This window comes from Dreissena polymorpha, chromosome 1 (genome assembly GCF_020536995.1).
Source record: "Dreissena polymorpha isolate Duluth1 chromosome 1, UMN_Dpol_1.0, whole genome shotgun sequence".
NCBI lineage: Eukaryota > Metazoa > Mollusca > Bivalvia > Myida > Dreissenidae > Dreissena > Dreissena polymorpha.
The window spans coordinates 162796514-162815381 of NC_068355.1; the positions used below are offsets into that span (position 1 = coordinate 162796514).

The window sequence follows — 18868 nt, forward strand, 5'->3', positions numbered from 1 at the left end:
TGGTTTCTTTGAAAGTTAGATTTAATTAGAGACCTTTCATACTAGATTAAAATTTTAAAGGCTTTGTCTCCAAACCTTAGATACTGATGAGCAGCAAACAGAATAAAACCTGAACAGACTGGGAGTTACTCGCAAGCTGTTCTTAATTGTTGCAAAAGCCATTTCACTTTGCTTCTTATGGGGGAAAGAGTTAAACAGGAACATTTTATACACAAATGCAATTGCCTACAATATAAGCAACTGGTATCATCTAACACTTGATCTCACATACTTGACAACACAAGAAAATTTACAACAATTATTGCATTTGAATTTTCTTTGCTATTTAGGGTGGTCTTGAACAATTTTAATTGAACATGTATGTCTTTCTGTTAAATTTTTGTTCTATTTTACATACAGTATGTTAGAAAAGTGATGGTATATTTCTTGTTAGTTTTAAGTTACATGTACAACCTTCAAAGTTATAACATTCACACTAAAATTCCTTGTCTTTGTTTTGAAAAATTAGGCTTCCTAGTATCCAAATGCTACATGGTGCACTTAAAAAAAATCTTAAACTCTTTTGAAACAAATTAAAATACTTGTTCCTTTCTTCCATAAAACTTACTGGGTCAATTTGCCTCTTCTATGTAAGTCAAAGGAAGAGAAAAAAAGGGCAAGGCCTTACAGTAAAAGTTATATAAGCATTAATAGACAGTATACATTATTTAAATTGGCAGGCATGCAAGCACATGCTTGCACCCAAATTCAGTAGATGCGCGCTAAAGGTAATGCAATAATTAAATTAAATATATTCATGTTACACACATTGGTAATAACGCATGTTCAAGCATTGTAAACAATTCAAAGATATGCATGCATACACAACAAACAAGATAATGTTATTCCCGAAAACCCACGCAGTTACTGTCAAAGGGAGGAGGGTGGGTAAAAACAAGCATCCTTGACGGAGATTGCGCGCAAACTTCCCCAGACAGAATCAGCCGGTCAAACCAGTAACTAATTATCACGTGACTGATAAGACCAAACTGAGGCCCCCGAAAGGAGCAGCGGGTGTGTTAATATTTCCTCTAAATACAATTAAGAACCTTAATTATACTTAAACGAAAGACCAACAACACATATAGAGGGGTAAGGAGAGCTTTATTAATACTACTAACTATAGCTCCAAAACTAAAAGCGCGCATAATAACAAAACATGGCAAATCAAAGTAGATGCGCGCTAAAGGTAATGCAATAATTAAATTAAATATATTCATGTTACACACATTGGTAATAACGCATGTTCAAGCATTGTAAACAATTCAAAGATATGCATGCATACACAACAAACAAGATAATGTTATTCCCAAACTCCCAAAGTAGGGGTAGATAGTAGGGGTATACTCGTTTAACATTAAGATTCCTGGATTACTTTTTGCATGGATTGGATAATATTGTACCTAGCACGAGTGTCATTTGATAAGTAGTTCTGATAACAGTTTGAACGCCAATCGCCCAGTAGTTTGATTGCATCTGGGGGAAGCCCGATGGCATAGCAGAAAGTAGCACCACCGCGCCTGAATGAATGTGACGCAATCTCACTAGGATCCACACCACCTGCCTGCAAACACTGTCGAATCCGACCAATGAACAGATTACTGGTTAGAACCTGAGTATGGCCATCCTTCAAATAAACAAAGGCTGGGCCGTCATTGTTTGCTAGCGCGGAAAGTTTTGCGGCATGGAATATAGCCTGCACAGGACACAAGCGATGCTGCTTAAGGCGCGGGAGCGGGATATCAAAGGTTCTAGACTGGTACTGATTTGTCTTGCTCCATCTTATGTGCACCATAATACCCCATTGATGATAGGTTATGTCACGCCGTCTGAGATGTTTGTGGGGGTCGAAGGCCATATCACTGGAGACCAAAACGTTACTGCGACGCAATAAGCCGTAAAACATTGTTAGGGCTACAGCCCACACGGATGAGTCGAATGAGGTGGACATGTCTAGTCGTTCCAGAATGATTATTAGTAGTTCCGGTGTTATAGGTTGTTTGCGCACAGTTATGTCCCCAATATGACGGCGTATACCCTGCATCGTGTACTTAAGTTTGAAGTTGTCTGCTACCGGGTTAGGCAGGTTCCATTCTGCGTGAAGTAAGCGTATAATGTTCATATACTGTTTGATTGAGCTGAACTTTAACGTTTTTGACAGATAGGCAGCATAACGACACAATGTCGTCGTGCATGCAGGAACAGCGGCATATCCGAACTTTTCGCAGAATTTGAGATAGGATGATCTATGCGTTGAATAGGTCCGTTTCGTGTTGGACGACAGAGCGTTACTGTAGAAATATTCAACGGCCCGATCCAGGTCATCTTCCGTTGTACCGCTTCTATCTGTAAAGAGAAAAACCCGATTGTTCCATGATTTCGATTAGCCGCGAAAACCCATTTGGTTCATGGAGTCTTGATACCCTGTCAGCTAGAGTGTTGAAACGGCCAGGGTAATAAACAGCACGAATTCTAAAGTTATAAATAGCACTCAGCCAAAAGATTCGTCTAAGCGAATCCATCACAGTTGGATGTTTGCAAGATCCTTTGTTTATGATCGCGCATGCGGTTATGTTGTCACAATGTACGTATACCAATTTGTTGGACCACGCACGTGACCATCGTCTTGTAGCTATTTCCAATGAAAGTACTTCCAAGTAATTTATAGGAAGTAATGCCGTCTGAGGAGTCCATGGTGCATGTATGAAGTCCCCTTGGAAAAACGAGCCGCATGCAGTTTTGCATGCGTCAATGCTGACTGACACAGGCATTCTATCGTCTATCATCTGCATTGTACCATTGAATACTTTCATGAAGTCCAACCACCACATAATATCAAGTTTCATATCTTTATTTACATAAGTACGATGTCCACTAGAGCGAAGAGAATTTGCGCGGTCAATTAAGCGACGCATATGAAACCGACCGCCGTAAACACATTGTGTTATCCAATTTAATTTGCCGACTAGTTGTTTAATCCGTCTTTTTGTAATTTTCCTTGCGTGCAGTGTATTTATCAGAAGCGTGTGTATTTCCGTGATTTTTTGGTCCGGTACCGTTATAGTCATATTAATTGAATTTAAAACGAGCCCAAGGAATGTCAGCTTCTGATACGGTCCTTCCACTTTATTGTAGTTGATTTGAAATCCTAATTCGCGGACTAATTTCATAAGTTCATGAAGTGCTTTTTGACAATTGTCCTATGTGTCTGCTACTAAGAGAAAGTCATCTAAATACACAATGATATCTTTAAAACCTCTATTTTTCATAATCACTCGTACAGCTTGGGTCAGTGTATTAAATATATAAGGGGACAGTTTTGCTCCGAAGGGAAGTTTTGTATCTACCATGTAAGTGAAGTGTTTATTGTTTCCAAAACGCCATTTTAAACCTGTAGCTTGAGTATTAGAGGAATGAATATTAACGCTTCGATAAGCATTTTGAAGGTCTAATTTAGCCATGTAACAGTTAGGTGTGATTAGCTTTATGGCGTCTTTAATTGATTGATATTTAAAGGTAGTTGCGTCCGCAAAGTCATTAACTGCAAATCCTGTCGGCTGACTACAATCATGAATTAATCTTACTTTCGAAGAATCAGATTTTGGTATGGCTCCAAGTGCAGAAATGATGAGCGGTTTTTCATCGACTATCTTATAATGCCCGTTCTCAACTTCCGTGAGAATTTGGGCCTCAGTTCGCGCGCGCATATTTAAATTTGTGGCCGATGAATAATTTTCCACCTCTGCACTTTGAGAAATTTTGCCCATGTCCAGGACATGAAAACCGTTCTTGATTCCTGAAAGTATAAATTCACGATCCTTATAATCCGCCGGCAGATTTTGTTCCCAGGCTTGGAGTTTCAAGGTCGACGGTCGGACTACTGGTTTTTTGTAGCGTCTTGGCGAGAGTTGTTTGAGGGTAGAGCCTTCACGTGCTTGTAACGGCATTTATCCCCAAACGGACATGCACCTTTCGCCTTAAATATCCTGCAGTCCTCTTTTGGCGCTGGATTTTGGACCGGAACTGACGGTTTTGGTCGTTTAGGAACTAGCATTTGGAGTTCCATATGCGGGGAGTATGTTCCCCACTTAAATCCATGTTCTGCTTGCAGTTCACGATAGTGGTAATCATAGTTCAGCACACTATTCCACTCGAAGGACTCTGCAAATTCAAAAATTCTGGTAGTGTATGCGAGGTAAAACTCCACCTCGCTTCTTTCAATGTCGTTCACCGTAAGAAGGTGGTTAAGGACTCGCATATTCGCTGCCCCCCATTCCTCCATTTGAATGCCCAAATAGGGATGATCATCTTCAGTTTTGAAGACAATAGTTTCACGTTCGCTTGAGTGCAAGACGAATTCTTTCCTTTTATTATTCTTCCGTCGTTTGCTGTTCTCCGACAGGAACTGTGTTATGTGAACTGTCTTTTTTGTATTTGCTTTCATGGTAAGGATTGATCTTGGGTCCATAAAGCTAGACCCATTATGCACATTACTGTGTCTTTCTTTTGAAGGAAGCTGTGTTATGTTTGGGAAAGTAGGAAGCTCATCGAGCAACTTACCGGAACCATCCAGCGTCACCTCGTTTTGCGTTTCTTTATCGTTGGGTTGCTCGCCAGCAGTATCACTAATCTCGCCCTGTTTCCATTTTCTCACTTGCTCAAGGATCACCTTCGCACAACCCAGAGGTAATCCTAAGCCTTTAAGGTCGTTTTCACTTAATAATGACAATGTTTCTTTTGATGTCAGTTCCTCCTGACGTAAGATCTGCGACACTTTTCGGGGTAAATTTAGTTCTGTAATCCAAGCTTCAAAAGCAAAGTCACTCGTAGCTTCTATATCGTTGTTCATTTTTCAACACCAAAGATTTAAGTAAAAACACTTTATCCGTTAAAACTGATAATAGGTTAAAGACACAATTGAGCAACACAAAAAAAAAACAAGCATCCTTGACGGAGATTGCGCGCAAACTTCCCCAGACAGAATCAGCCGGTCAAACCAGTAACTAATTATCACGTGACTGATAAGACCAAACTGAGGCCCCCGAAAGGAGCAGCGGGTGTGTTAATATTTCCTCTAAATACAATTAAGAACCTTAATTATACGACTAAAAGACTAGTACCTAGAGGTCTGAAATTGGCGATCCAGAGTATACATATTTGCATTTCAGCTCAGACATTTTAAGAAAGCACATCAGAGTAGAATGGACCCCTGACAATCTTTATGAATAAATGCAATATTTAAATATTTCTTAAACATTTTCTGCTATTATATAGCACACAGCATTATGATTCATATTGCAAGGACCAGAGTTCTGCTTATTTTTAAGTAAATAATAATTTTTGACAGAACTATTGTAACCTACCTTGAACACCTGAAATATACAGGGTTTCCTTTCATGATATTGAATACTAACAAAAATAGGATTTTGTCCTTAAAACAGAGTAAAACTTTTGTATACAAATATCCAAGCTCGACAACATAACATGTATATACAAATGTTAGAGCTCAACAACATAACTATTACATACATACATATAAGCTCAACACTAAAGCTTTCCCATATTCCCAATTCTTTATTTTACTGTACCTGAGTTCTTTAATATGCCTGCATACAAATCATATTGACTCATATATAACAGATGTTTGTAAAGCATGTTATCCCCTAACTTGCAGCAAAGTCATACCTGTGACATTGACCTTTGATTTCTTGATTTAAAAATTGTTATGGGTCATCTTTTGTGAAGACTAACCAGAATACTTATTAATATGATGCTTCACATTCAATAGATATTGTGTGGAAGTAATTTTCACATAATAAGCCTATATGCAGAGCTCCATATAAGGATTTGTGAAATTAGTAACGGTACTGCCACTGACAGAAAGTAAAGGAGTAACGCTGAAAATCAATTAGTACCTGTACTGCCATATCTAAAAATACAGGTAGTACTGTACTACCCGTGTTCTTGGATATCGAAGGGTGTATAAAAAAACTGACTTTACAGAAACATTTGCAGCAATAATAATAAATATATTTAGCTTCTTAAACAGTTACTTTATTAGGGTTTCCATTCTGAATTATGATGCAAATACAACTACACATTACAACTCATGACTTAATACTATTTCTACATTTTTCTTGACAAGAAAACAAAAGCCAACTAGTAAGCTAAGTAAATGAACACTAATGTCACTGTCTCATCTCAAAAGAATGATTGTTTTGGAGTTTAAACTGTCAAAGTTGGCATAGCAAATTTCACAATTAAACCGTAAAACGTCTCTTTTTTCTCGGTGACAAGCCAATCATATTTGGTTTTGCAATCTTCAAAAGTTTTTGTTTGGATCCGCCACGGATGCAATCAAATCATTTAATATCTGGGCAACAATCTTTTCTGGGTTTACAGATTGAATGTCAGGATGGTTAGATAACCATATGTAGCCATTATATGACAACAAAGTGGGTGTTTTTTTTAACCGCTTTCGGTCTAGCCGGCCTTTCCTTGCGCGCAGAATTTTTTTTTTGACGGGTTTACGAGCTATCGGAAATCATGCGACAGAATAGACAATAATACTGGAATCCAGTCTGCAACTTTTCGGTTAATTGAATTAATGAAAAGCGCCATTAGGTTAGAGACCAACAAATCACGCCGCGCTGACGCGGACGTATCGGTACGGCCAGATTTTTTTCGTAAATGCGTAAAAGGGATATTAAAGTCGTAATTGTACGTCCATTTTATAAAAATTAATGCGTAAACCTTCATGAAAAAGCCGTATTTATGGCTGTACGGCCCTTATCTGGAGCTCTGTATATGGCTTCCATTTTTAACCTCTGATTTACAGAACAATCAACGCATGTGTGCAAAGCAGTATACCTCTTCTTTTTTCATGGGGGTTATAACACAAAAATAAAAATCTAACTAAAGAGGATAAGGTAAAGACTGAATAGAAAAACTACAAAGTGACACATCATGAAACGGTGAGATGAAACAAACATTGAGTCTCTTGCCTGACAGAAATTAGGAGGTCAGAAAATATGACAGTCTTACAGACTTGGTGAACTACACAAAATTTTCAAAATAACCATGAAAAAGTTCCTGCAAACATTCCCAATTTTTTTATTTGAGTTCAAAGATTGAGATCGATGACATATTTTTATCGCATTTGTGCATTTTAACTGCCTCCTTAATCAGTTAATATACTTCCTAACATAAAATAAATGTCAAAATTCATTCTGATAATAAAATATCTTAAGCTAAATCAAAAACTATAGCAATATGCCGAGCTTAACAACCAATCGATTACGTCAATTAAACATTTATATCATAAAATAAAATAACTGACATATGTCCATTTCGTTTTATTTTATCTTAGACAGTCACTTATACGTATTTGAAAAAAATGTTTTGGTTGTAAATATCTCTTGGACCCAACAGACAATTATTATGTGTATACTTTGCGAAATCATTGCGTAACTAGATACATTTACGGCGTTATACCAACAACGATGCATGTATTGCACTGTAATAGGCAATTGGTCACTCGACTTAAATAAAAGACTGACAGACTGTAAACAAGAATTTCTCTCCTGATAATGTGTCTGGAGGTTAATTACCGTACATTCGCGGCCATAAGTCTACCTCGGCCATAAGTCGATGGGTATAATGTGGCTAGAAAAACTTGGTTTTTTGCCTTGACTCTGCCATAAGTCGGGGGGTAAATTTCCTCAATATCTCGGACATGTTTTAGTCATGGTTCTGAGGGCTCCTGTAACGGCAGTTGACATTTTTTGGGATATTAATAATAAGAATATATTTTAAACGAAACATTCAGCGTTTCAATGATTTATTATCACGAAAAATATATTTTATCGTTCAAAATCATAATTACATATCATTGATTATTTAGAACTTAATATATATTTCACAAATCAAAATTAGTATCCCATTTAACGTAATAACTTTCAGTGTTTATATTATGAGCAGATATTTTTGTACTCAAATGTTAGTATGTGAAAATTCGGTAAAATCTTGAACGCAGAAATTCGTTATATGGTCAAAATAATTGTAACTTGCTCTCAAATAATCAACAACGCTTTCGCCATTATGCGTGAAACACGTGAATTTACCAACACTCGCATCGCTCGCTATTTGACTGTTATATACATATTCGTAAATCACGAGATACCTGAGGAATATTTTCTGCATTCTGGAACAACGTCTTATCTGATAATACTAAGCAGATGATCCAAAGCAATTGTGTATTTGATATGTCCAATTACACTTTTTAATAATCCAGGGTGAGTGCGTAATATTATTATAATCAAACAATGAATGAAATCTTCACTCAGATAAGATCTATTTATTTACGAAACGATTACGCATTAACTGTGGGACAGTTGTGAATAAATCAACGAAACCACACCTTCATCCAATCAAAAAATATATCATGTGAAGTTGAACAATAGCGATTGGTTAAAGGCGTATCTAACGATCAAGTAATTATTTTTGATTGGTCAGAAGTAGTTTGTAGCAGAACCGTTGTGCATATCATTAACGGATAACTATTTTAGGCGTGACGCAATAAAGACAAATGATCGAAAGGATGCCAACACTACTCTTTACACTTTGATCTTAGTCAAAGGCCGAGAAGCGATAATTGGTGGCATAAAGACACCTGCAATTGTTGACAGTTTGTATTTACACGGATTAACTTTAAATGGGAAAAGTGTCAGCAGTCGATTAACTATTGTTCTTAGCAGACAACAGGCAATGTATCAATAGACAAATTGCTATGTATAATTTTCACCACTTTACGGTATGTCACAAACGTTTAATATTTTCGAAGTTATTTAAACATGTTTTTATTTGGAATTATTACGAAGATTAATGATTTGAAAACCAATGTAAATATGAGTATTTTGTTATCGGCGGACATTTAAGTAAAAGACGAGTCGGCCTTACCGTAAACAGTCATCATTCCTTCGCTTCAGAGATTTATTACTTAAAAAAAAATGGCACAGAAATATGTTTTTTATTTTTTTTATTTAGTACCTCATCCATAAGTCGACTTGACTTTTAAAGTCAATTTTGGCAGCGTTTTTAGGTCGACTTATGGCTGCAAATTTACGGTATTTCTATATGAGCCACCTTCTGGGAGAGCTGGGCTCAAGCCTTGGGAGTAAACTGTCATCCCAGATTGGCCTGTGCAATCCACAAAGGCTTATCAGGGAAAACACTTTTCAGTTAAAATGTTCAGGCAGTAAGTGTTGTCCCCAATAAGCCTTTGTGGACTGCACAGGCTAATCTGGGACAACACTTTATGCACATGCATTAAGCCCAGTTTTTCCAGAAGGAGGCTTGTATCTATCAGGCACTGACCTGGTTTCCTCGTGTTTTCATACTCCACCTCCCTCTCCACGTCATCATCATCACTGAGGTTCACACGGCCTGCTAGACTGACCTTCACTTTGCCCTGAAGATATCACATGACACAGGCTTGAAATTCCTATGCATGATATTTTTCATAAGCACAAGGATTTTCCAGGCTAAAAAATAGCCTAAGCAGTGTTTTAAGTGTCATCCCAAATTAGAATATGCTGTCCACACTGACTGATCAGGGACGAAACTTTCTGCCTGGATTTTTGCTATTAACAGACTTCCTTTAAACCAAAAATACAAAACAAGTAGAAAGTGTCGACACTGATTAGCCTTTGCGAAATGCATGCAAAAAGCCTGGTTTTCCCAGATGGCTAAAATGTTCTTTAACCATCTTTCAAATGTGTCACTAATGGCTCCTTTGAAAGTAATTTCTCTAAATATAACCACAGGTGCATATTATGGTGAATCCTAATAAAATAAGACTTTCTTTCAAATCATGTTGTTTCCCCACAAAAGCCAACCTTTTTTAAATAAAATGTCAAGCTAAAAAATATTCCTAATTTTGCACATGTAACAGGATTCCATTTGTTACAATTTTGTTGTGAAGGCTAATGTTGGGTAAAAAAATGAACCCATAACTGTTTCTCTTTTTTTTCTACAAATAATAAAATGGTTTGTCCAAAGAACTTTTTGATAGTATTTGGTGCAAATCAAGTCATATTACTCACACAAAAACACTTTTCATTGCAAATTAGTTATCTTCCACAAGTTCCAAAGATATCAAAATTGTTCAACATTTTTGCCTAACTACATTCTTAACCTTCAACAAGCCAAGAGATATCAACTGATCATAGTTTAAATAAGCAACTTGATGCAATAAAAGTGAAATGCCATAAGGGGCCAGAGCAGCTTTTTGGCAAACCTATCTGTACATGTACATACAAGATTACTGGCAACATGTACTTGTAAACACAAATTTGCTTTTCTTTTAACACTCACCTTCTTTTGAAAGTTAAATCTTGGTATTTGAGACTTTTTTGACATTGTCACCTAATTACATCCAATGAAATGTTGATTGTTGAAACAAAACTCCAAATGGTTCATAAAATAGCATTTACATCCCACAACTTAAATCATGCATTGCTTAACAAAACAATTTCTGCAGACATAATCTTCTTTAAATTGTGAATTCAACCATCGATTTCACGATATTTTATTTTAAATGCTGTTATATCTCCATCTCTCACAACGGACAATTACATCCACATATGTAGGCATTATCATAAACATGTTGACCTCTCAAAGTTTTGAAACCATATCTTCTTCAATGCAACATGTACAGTTTGTTCTTTGAAAGTTTATAGACTGTTTCATGCATAAAGAATGACATTTATCTTCTTCCACATCAGGACTGGTTTGTAAAATAAAGATGTTCTTAAAGCCAAAAAGATGGACGATAAAAGTAGCTTCCCAGTTCAAACTTAAAATCTTGATCCACTTCTGTCAATTAAGTAAACACTGAAATTTGAATAAAGTAATAAATTCCAAACTATAACATGAATAATTCCAACTTTAACAGTGGCTGACCATCCAATATTTACAGTGTTATACTAACACTCTTGTCAAAAATCAATTTTATAAAAAGATTTTTATTTTCAACACCATTAAGTATACATGTGTATATTGAACCTTGTTTGAATTAATTCAATCCCTGAATGGCACTCAGGCTAACCATCGAACTTCAAGTATAGCACTGGTATGTCACAATATAAATGCTAATAGAATGTATCTAGTCAAAAGGCCAATAAAGGCAAACTAAATTTAAGTAAAATTTGCATAATGACCATCAATTAACTCACGTTATAGACAAGATACAGATGGTTATCTCAATTGAAACAGAAATACCAGGAAAGTAGTTGATAAACTCTTATTGTAAGTACAAATCAATGAAGTGTCATTAACCTATTAAATGCTATTAGAACTTAAATAATAATTAAGACCCAAAACTATTTCACTGCAAGATAGGACCAGTAAAGACTGCTAAAGTGAGATCTGGGTTTAGTCCTGTCCGCCTGAAATAATTCCTAGATAATCCACTAATCAGTAAATCTGTGTACCACATTTTACATACACTTGATCTATGATGATGAAAACAAAAACCCTTTGCACACAATTCAAGCAGTTTGACAATGTTAACTATTTTTATGTTGACACTAATTATAATATTAGTTCTTGGCATAATTTTAAAGATATTAACATAAAAAATCTTCAAATAATTCATTAGTTTTCTTTCATGTTTTCACAGAGAAAAGTCCAAACAGACTTATAAACAAGGTGTGTTCTTTGAAATATTCACACTTGCGTAAGAAAGTTTTTCAGTCTCAAGAATCTTATTTTTATTTTTTAGATTTATTTGCATTTATTTTCTGCAGAAAATATACCTTTATACAACATTTACATACACTACTTATGTATCAGCACTAATATTATATCTTTAACTTTAATCAATAAATCTTTTTTCAAACCAAACCAAACCAAACCAGAAAAAAAATTAATTAGACTTACACAAAGGAGTTATGTAAAATAACTCGGAAGAATCATCTATACCTCAAATTAATCTTGGAAAACAGGGCTTCATGCATGTGCATAAAGTGTTGTCCCAGATTAGCTGGTGCACTCAATTGTATAGAATTTTCTTTTAAAGCAATACTCTTCTAACCAAATTCAGTCAAGGTGAAAAACGTGGTCTGATTTGCCTGAGCAGACACTTTACACACATAGTTTAAGCCCTGCTATCCCAGAGTGCAGCTCAGATATATATGAGACGGTTTCTGTAAAATTAGGGTTTAATGCATATGCTTAAAGTGTCATCCCAGATTAGCCTGTGCAGTCTGCACAGGCTAATCATGGATGACACTTTCCGCCTAAACTGGTTTTTTGCCAAGAAGAGATTATCTTTAAACGCAAAGTTCAATAAAAGCAGAAATTGTCATCATTGACTAGCCTGTGCAGACTGAACAGGCTAACGCTAATCTGGGACGACACTTTAAGCAAATGTATTTAACCCTTTTTTCACCCAGCAAGGCTCATATGGTCCAGTCAACAGGCTTGTTTAAAATTATCATAAGCTCACATCGTAAAATACGAATACAAATATTGACTTGCATGTGACTTCTTTGTTTAAACACAATTTGATTTATGAATTTCTTGCGAGAAGGGTTAAGACATAAAAGGATTTAAACAACCATTGCTGCTGGAACAAATAAAACTAATTGGAAGGACACCACACAAAGCTCAAGGGCAAACGAGATTACAAGTGTGTTTAAACTAACTTCATAGACTAAATTTAAATACCATGTTTTATTGATTTTAAAGGTTATAGTGAAGTTGTGAGCAAGGATTAAGTTTCTCTATTATTTTAGGTGAACTCAAAATCTTATGTTGTGTTTGATAGATATGTTATAGTGTTTAAATGTTAAGATGGCAAAAACAAGATTGACACTATAAAATCATTGCATTGTAATATTTACTTTGATAAATTACCTTAAGTTTGTTTTTCTTAAACTCACATCATATACCAGAAAAAAATGTTTAAAATATACTTATAATTTCCAAATGAAAAACAAAACAAAACACAAAAGGGCCATGATTGCCTTGAAATGCTTTTCCACTATCAGTATATCATTCTTTACTTGTCAGACACTTGACCTGGTGACCTAGTTTTTGACCCCACTTAACCAGATTCATCCATGGCCTATAGACATTGTACAGATAAATTTTCTAAACAAGTTTCATTGAGATTGAGTCATAAATGTGGCTTTTAACGGGGTTAAAAGATTTTTATAAGATTTGACCTATTGACCTAGCTTTTCGATGCATGTGACCCAGATTCAAACGAGGCATAGATATTGTCAAGATAAACATTTTTAATAGGTTTGATCAAGATTAAGTCATAAATGTTGCCACTATAGTGGACTCAGGGAGTTGAATTATATATTTGACTTGATTGAGATATAAATGTCGCCTCTAGTATTTCAACAAGATTGTTCAAAGATTTGACCCGATGGCCAAGTTCTTGGAAGAACATGACTTGGTCTAGATAATGTAGAGATAAACATTGTGACCAAGTTTAAAAAAAGATTGGATGAAAAATGTTGCCTCTAGAGTGGTTACAAGCAAAACCCAACGACTCAGTATGAATGAAACACAATTCATGATGACATGATGACAGACAACGGACATAGGGTTATCACAATTGCACAATGAGCACTTTGTGCTCAGGTGAGCTTAAAAATCGATATATAAAACACAAGACAGATTTGGAAGTGGTATGAACATTAGACTGTGAAGGGCAGTAATCTCAGTCTAACATGTTCGACAACACAAAGTGAGGGATCAACCATTGGTGTGCACTCCACTCATGTATTATTGGGAAAGGGGACACAGTGCACTAACCTCATCACTGGCAGTAACCTCATCAACATTTCTGCCGGTACTTTGGTGAGAGGCCTTCATGCAGACAAACATGCAGACAAAAATACTCTTCGATGTACAAAACAGGGGAGTTACTCAACACAGACAGAAACACAATAAACTTCAGCCATAACCTTGAATTGTGACCTTTACATTGAACAAATAAGCATTGGAACTGTGCGAAAATACATCTGGTCTTAAGGAACAATATGTAAAAATAATCCCAATGATTAAAAAAGTTACAGAGTAAGAAAACATTTCTGGAAGAAAGACACCAACCAACCACTTAAGGACGGACATTAATTTATGTCTACAATATGTTATCCTTCAAGGGGCATATAACACAAAATAATAAAAGACAAAATTACAAGTACACTGAAAAAGCAAACCAGTCTTCACAATATTGTTATAATCCAGTACCCTCAATACTTATGCAATTAAAGTAACAGGTTAAATTTTCACCTGCCTTACTATATACATGAAAGAATTCTACTAGCCCGTAAACTGTTCACTAGCTCAAGGCAGTCAGCCTGTGGCCAGTGTGGAGACTGGTGCAAACTTTTTATGCTTTCCCTTAAATATTCTCAAGAGGACCAAATAGCGGCTATAATTCAAAGTCAGGCAAATGGCACATCTAAGACAAAAGTATACAACATTTTTACAAGTGAATGGCCCTCTTACCCTTTTCTCTTTTTTGATAGATTTCTTTATGAGAGAAAAAAAGTGAATTACAATAACTGTTTCAACTGAAGCTTTATTTAATGACATTAATTCTAATATAAATTACCGTTATCAATTTGTTATATGGCGTGATATGATATATTAGGTAACAAGAGCTGTCAGAGGACAGCGCGCTTGACTATTCGAGTGCTTGACATTATAACGTAAGCCATCATGGGGAAATTGTTCATATTCAATAATTTATTAGACGATCTTTCAAAAATAAAAAAAGGACAACACATTTTATTTATTTTTTTTTTTGGGGGGGGGGGGGTTGAGAGGGGGTATAATGTGGGGTGTGGTAATTTATTAGATGATGTTTCAAAAAAAAAAAAAAATTGTGGGGGGGTAGGGGGGGGTGAGAGGGGGTTATAATGTGGGGTGGGGTAATTTATTAGATGTTAAAAAAAACATTCGGGGGGGAGGTTGGGGGGGGGGAAGGGATTCTGGGTAGGGGCGTGGGGTATTGTTTAAGCAAAATGTTCAATTATCTAAGTGTAAAAGGGGCCATAATTATGTCAAAATGCTGGTCTGCTCTTGTTTATAGGTTGGGGTCATGTTGGTTAACAAGTATGCAAAATATAAAAGCAATATGTCAAGGGACAAAGAAAATATTTGGGGTAATACGAAAACTTTAACATTTGCACGCTAACGATAACGCAGACGCTAATGCAGACGCCGGGGTGAGTAGGATAGCTCCACTATATATATTTTATATATAATAGTTGAGCTAAAAACCCATGCCTTACTATGTTCAAGGGGGATTATTATAGATTTTCAGATTTTAAAGTCTCTATTATGCTCAAAATCAACAAAAAATTTGTTAAGTATTTCGTAAAATAAAGTTAACACCTAATCAGTAATCCTTATAGCAATAGCCACAATTTCAACGCTAGATGTGGTATGATGACACAGATTTTCGTAGATACAATTTTATTTATTTGTGACACAATTAATTCCATTTTAATTTCCCGCAAATATATCTATTCATAGGACACACGAACACCATGATAGTGTTCATGTGTCCTGTGAATAGATAGCGTTGCAGGAAATTAAAATGGAAAAAAAACTGAGCATTTTGTATGTACAAACATCTATTTACCATACCACAACTGGCTTAGAAATTTCGGCAATTGCCATAAGGAACACTGATTTTTAATTGGTTAAGTTTATTTTATGAAATATTGTACAAAATTTTCGTTGATTTTGAGTACCGTAAAAAGTTGTGTATAAGGCGCACTTTTTTACCCCCAAATTTCATTTTAAAAACTTGATGCGCGTTATGCACAACTACAGCCAGGCCAAGACATTTTTTCGCTGTCAGTTACCCAGTAGCGGTAATTCGCATCATTCTGTTTTCCGGTGTTTTAACTGTAACTATGTTAATAATAGTGTTATATTGACGATCTGAATAAGATGAACAAACATTATAAAGTTAACATATATATTTTCTATCTTTTTCAGGTACGTACAGAGCATTGAAATCAAATAAATTTGAAGAAGAGAATGAAAAACGAGGAAGCCATTTTTATTTAAATGTTATTGTTTACTTTTCCCACAATATTATACCCTACTGTACTAGGGTTACACAATTTATTTGGGGGCACTTGTCGATTTACAATAGTATGTCGGCAAGGTATTTCCCGATATATTTAAGATTATTTTTCTTGCTTTTCAAATGTGTTAATAAAATTGATGCTGTGTTTGTTTACACGTTTTCATACGTCTTGTCAAGATTTAGGATGTGATTATTGAGCAATTTGCGTCACCTGTCAAGTTTTGTGTAGCTGGGCTATTATCAAAACATGCGAACCGGCAAACGGCTTCACACCTCCATTGTTTGTTTATCGCCGGTAATGTCGTGATGGTGTTGAGAAGTTTGAGTCGTTAAAGTCTCCTGTCAATTTTAGACTATCGAAAAGAACGCATGATATCGGCATTGTAAATAAAACGCGCGGTTGTGAATTAGTCAAGCATGAATAACCAGGTGACAATACCAATCAATAATGTCAGTTTCTTAGTTATAACTAATCCATCCGTTATGTGTACTCCACGATAAAATCGTGGACAGTTACTTCGGAGACATATGATGAAAACCTTGATGGTATCCTCCTGGAAAGTGTGCATTTCATGCATAATTCATTTAAATCCAAACATTATTTTTACGCATAATATGATTTAAAAAAAACACCAACTAGTTGTATCGTCTTAAAAATAATTTATAATTGAAGCAATAAAAGAATAAGTAAGATCGGCAATGTAAATATAACGATTTTCAGTTAGCCTGCAGTACGGAATTTTTCCCCCGATTTTTTTGCTTCAAAAACTTTTTTTCCCGATTTTTTAGCTTTAAAAAGTAGATGCGCGTTGTACATAAATGCGCGTTATACACAACGTTTTACGGTAGCAATGTTACTTTTAATGTTAATTTCAGTTGAAAACCATTTGAAAATCATAAATTAACTGAAATTAGTACTTTCAGGTAGAAACATAGACAATTGCCATCCTTTAAATGAATCCAAATTATGGTCAGTAATATATGAACCGTACACAGTTGTTAAATTTGAGCCATTCTCCAATCACAATGTGAAATTTCAATTGAATATTATTTTCATATGTTGATTAAAGGACTGTTTATGTGGTACAATATATCTTTTGCCTAAAGCAAATGTGCAGAAATCAATTTAAAATGCTGCAGAATCCTTCAAGTACAGTTTCCATGGTTACCTTGAGTTTATGGTCATCCATGGCTGAGCTGACGTCAGTGTCGTCTGCCCAGGAGTCCTGGCGACCTTCACCTTTAGACTGGCTCACGGTCGGGTCATCAGAGTCCTCGTCTGCAAACAATCATATCAGTTATTGAGAGAGCCATTGAGAAAGTGAATGTAACAGATGGGTAAATACCGTAACATTAAATATTTCTGCATGTCAACAAGTAGGTTAAAACTAGACAATGAGGCCCCCACTACATATGCCTGAACACATACAAATCCACTACATATTCTACAGAAGACAAAAAGACACAGTTTTACCCATATTGGTTGCAGTCACAATTCCTTCCTTTACAATCAACTACACTTTAAGGTTATTTAGCTGTTAAAACTTAGAACAAAATCTACTAAGTGGTATAAAGACATGTTGAGTCAAGAAATGTTGACTATAATATTCTAAAGTGGGAAACAAATTAATTTATACGGTAGGTCACCGTGGGCATAGTGGATATGGTGTCCACCTAGGGACCAGGAGGTCATGGGTTTGATCCCCACCGTGGGAGCGTTCTTAAGATCTTTTCCATAGACACCAAGTACTGGTTCTAGTACCAGGAAACAGACTCAAGAGTGTTTCAAATAAGCCTCAGGCTTCCTATGCAATCCAGCTAAAATAAATAGGTTTCAAATCATTTAGAAAAGTAAACAACATGTGTTTGAGCAATGTATTTTATTTTTCAGCTAACCATTAAGGAATTCATAATGAACAAGAGATGTGTTTGTCAGAAACACAATGCCCCCTAATGCGCCGCTTTGTTTTTTGTTTTTTTGACCTTTGACCTTGAAGGATGACCTTGACCTTTCACCACTCAAAATGTGCAGCTCCATGAGATACACATGCATGCCAAATATCAAGTTGCTATGTTCAATATTTCAAAAGTTATTGCAAAACTTTACTGTACAGTAAAGTTTTGGGACAGAATGACAGACAGAAAGAAAGAAAGAAAGAAAGAAAGAAAGAAAGAAAGAAAGAAAGAAAGAAAGAAAGAAAGAAAGAAAGAAAGAAAGAAAGAAAGAAACAAAGAAAGAAAGAAACAAAGAAAGAAAGAAAGAAAAACAGACAGACAGAAAGAAAGACAGGCCAAAAACAATATAACCCCGATCTATCGATCCAGAGGCATAAAAAGACATTCAGCCATAACTTTTCACAGCTATAATTGCTTTTCTTACATCATCTAAAAATAAAAGTTATTCATCTGTGAAATTTTGAGTAAAATTGTGCAAACAGATTAAAGAGGTGTGAAGAACATGCTTATATATTCAGTATTGTTAAAAAAAGAAAACCAACCATAGTTTGACACAAACTGATCACTACCAAATTCCTTTCTTTATGATCATCTACATATTAAGGTCATTCAGCGATGATAGTTTAAGAACAATCTACTCAGCCTTTTAAGACAGTGTTCAAAACACAAGCAACAGGACCTATGTATGCACATATATATATGAACCGACGGATGAACTTGTTCAATATTTAATATTCCCCACATCTT

At 35.5% G+C, this 18868-nt stretch overlaps 1 protein-coding gene across 1 annotated transcript in view; it reads right to left on the bottom strand.

Moving 5' to 3' along the window:
• The window catches only part of LOC127863588 (ankyrin repeat domain-containing protein 26-like), a 133761-nt gene that overhangs the window by 90123 nt on the left and 24770 nt on the right, over positions 1-18868 (bottom strand). The window contains exons 7-9 of the mRNA XM_052403192.1: positions 17335-17444; positions 9415-9508; positions 5628-5645 (exon numbers count right to left, since the gene is read on the bottom strand). Of these exons, the coding sequence (XP_052259152.1) occupies positions 5628-5645; positions 9415-9508; positions 17335-17444 (222 nt within the window). The remainder of the gene's footprint in view (positions 1-5627; positions 5646-9414; positions 9509-17334; positions 17445-18868) is intronic.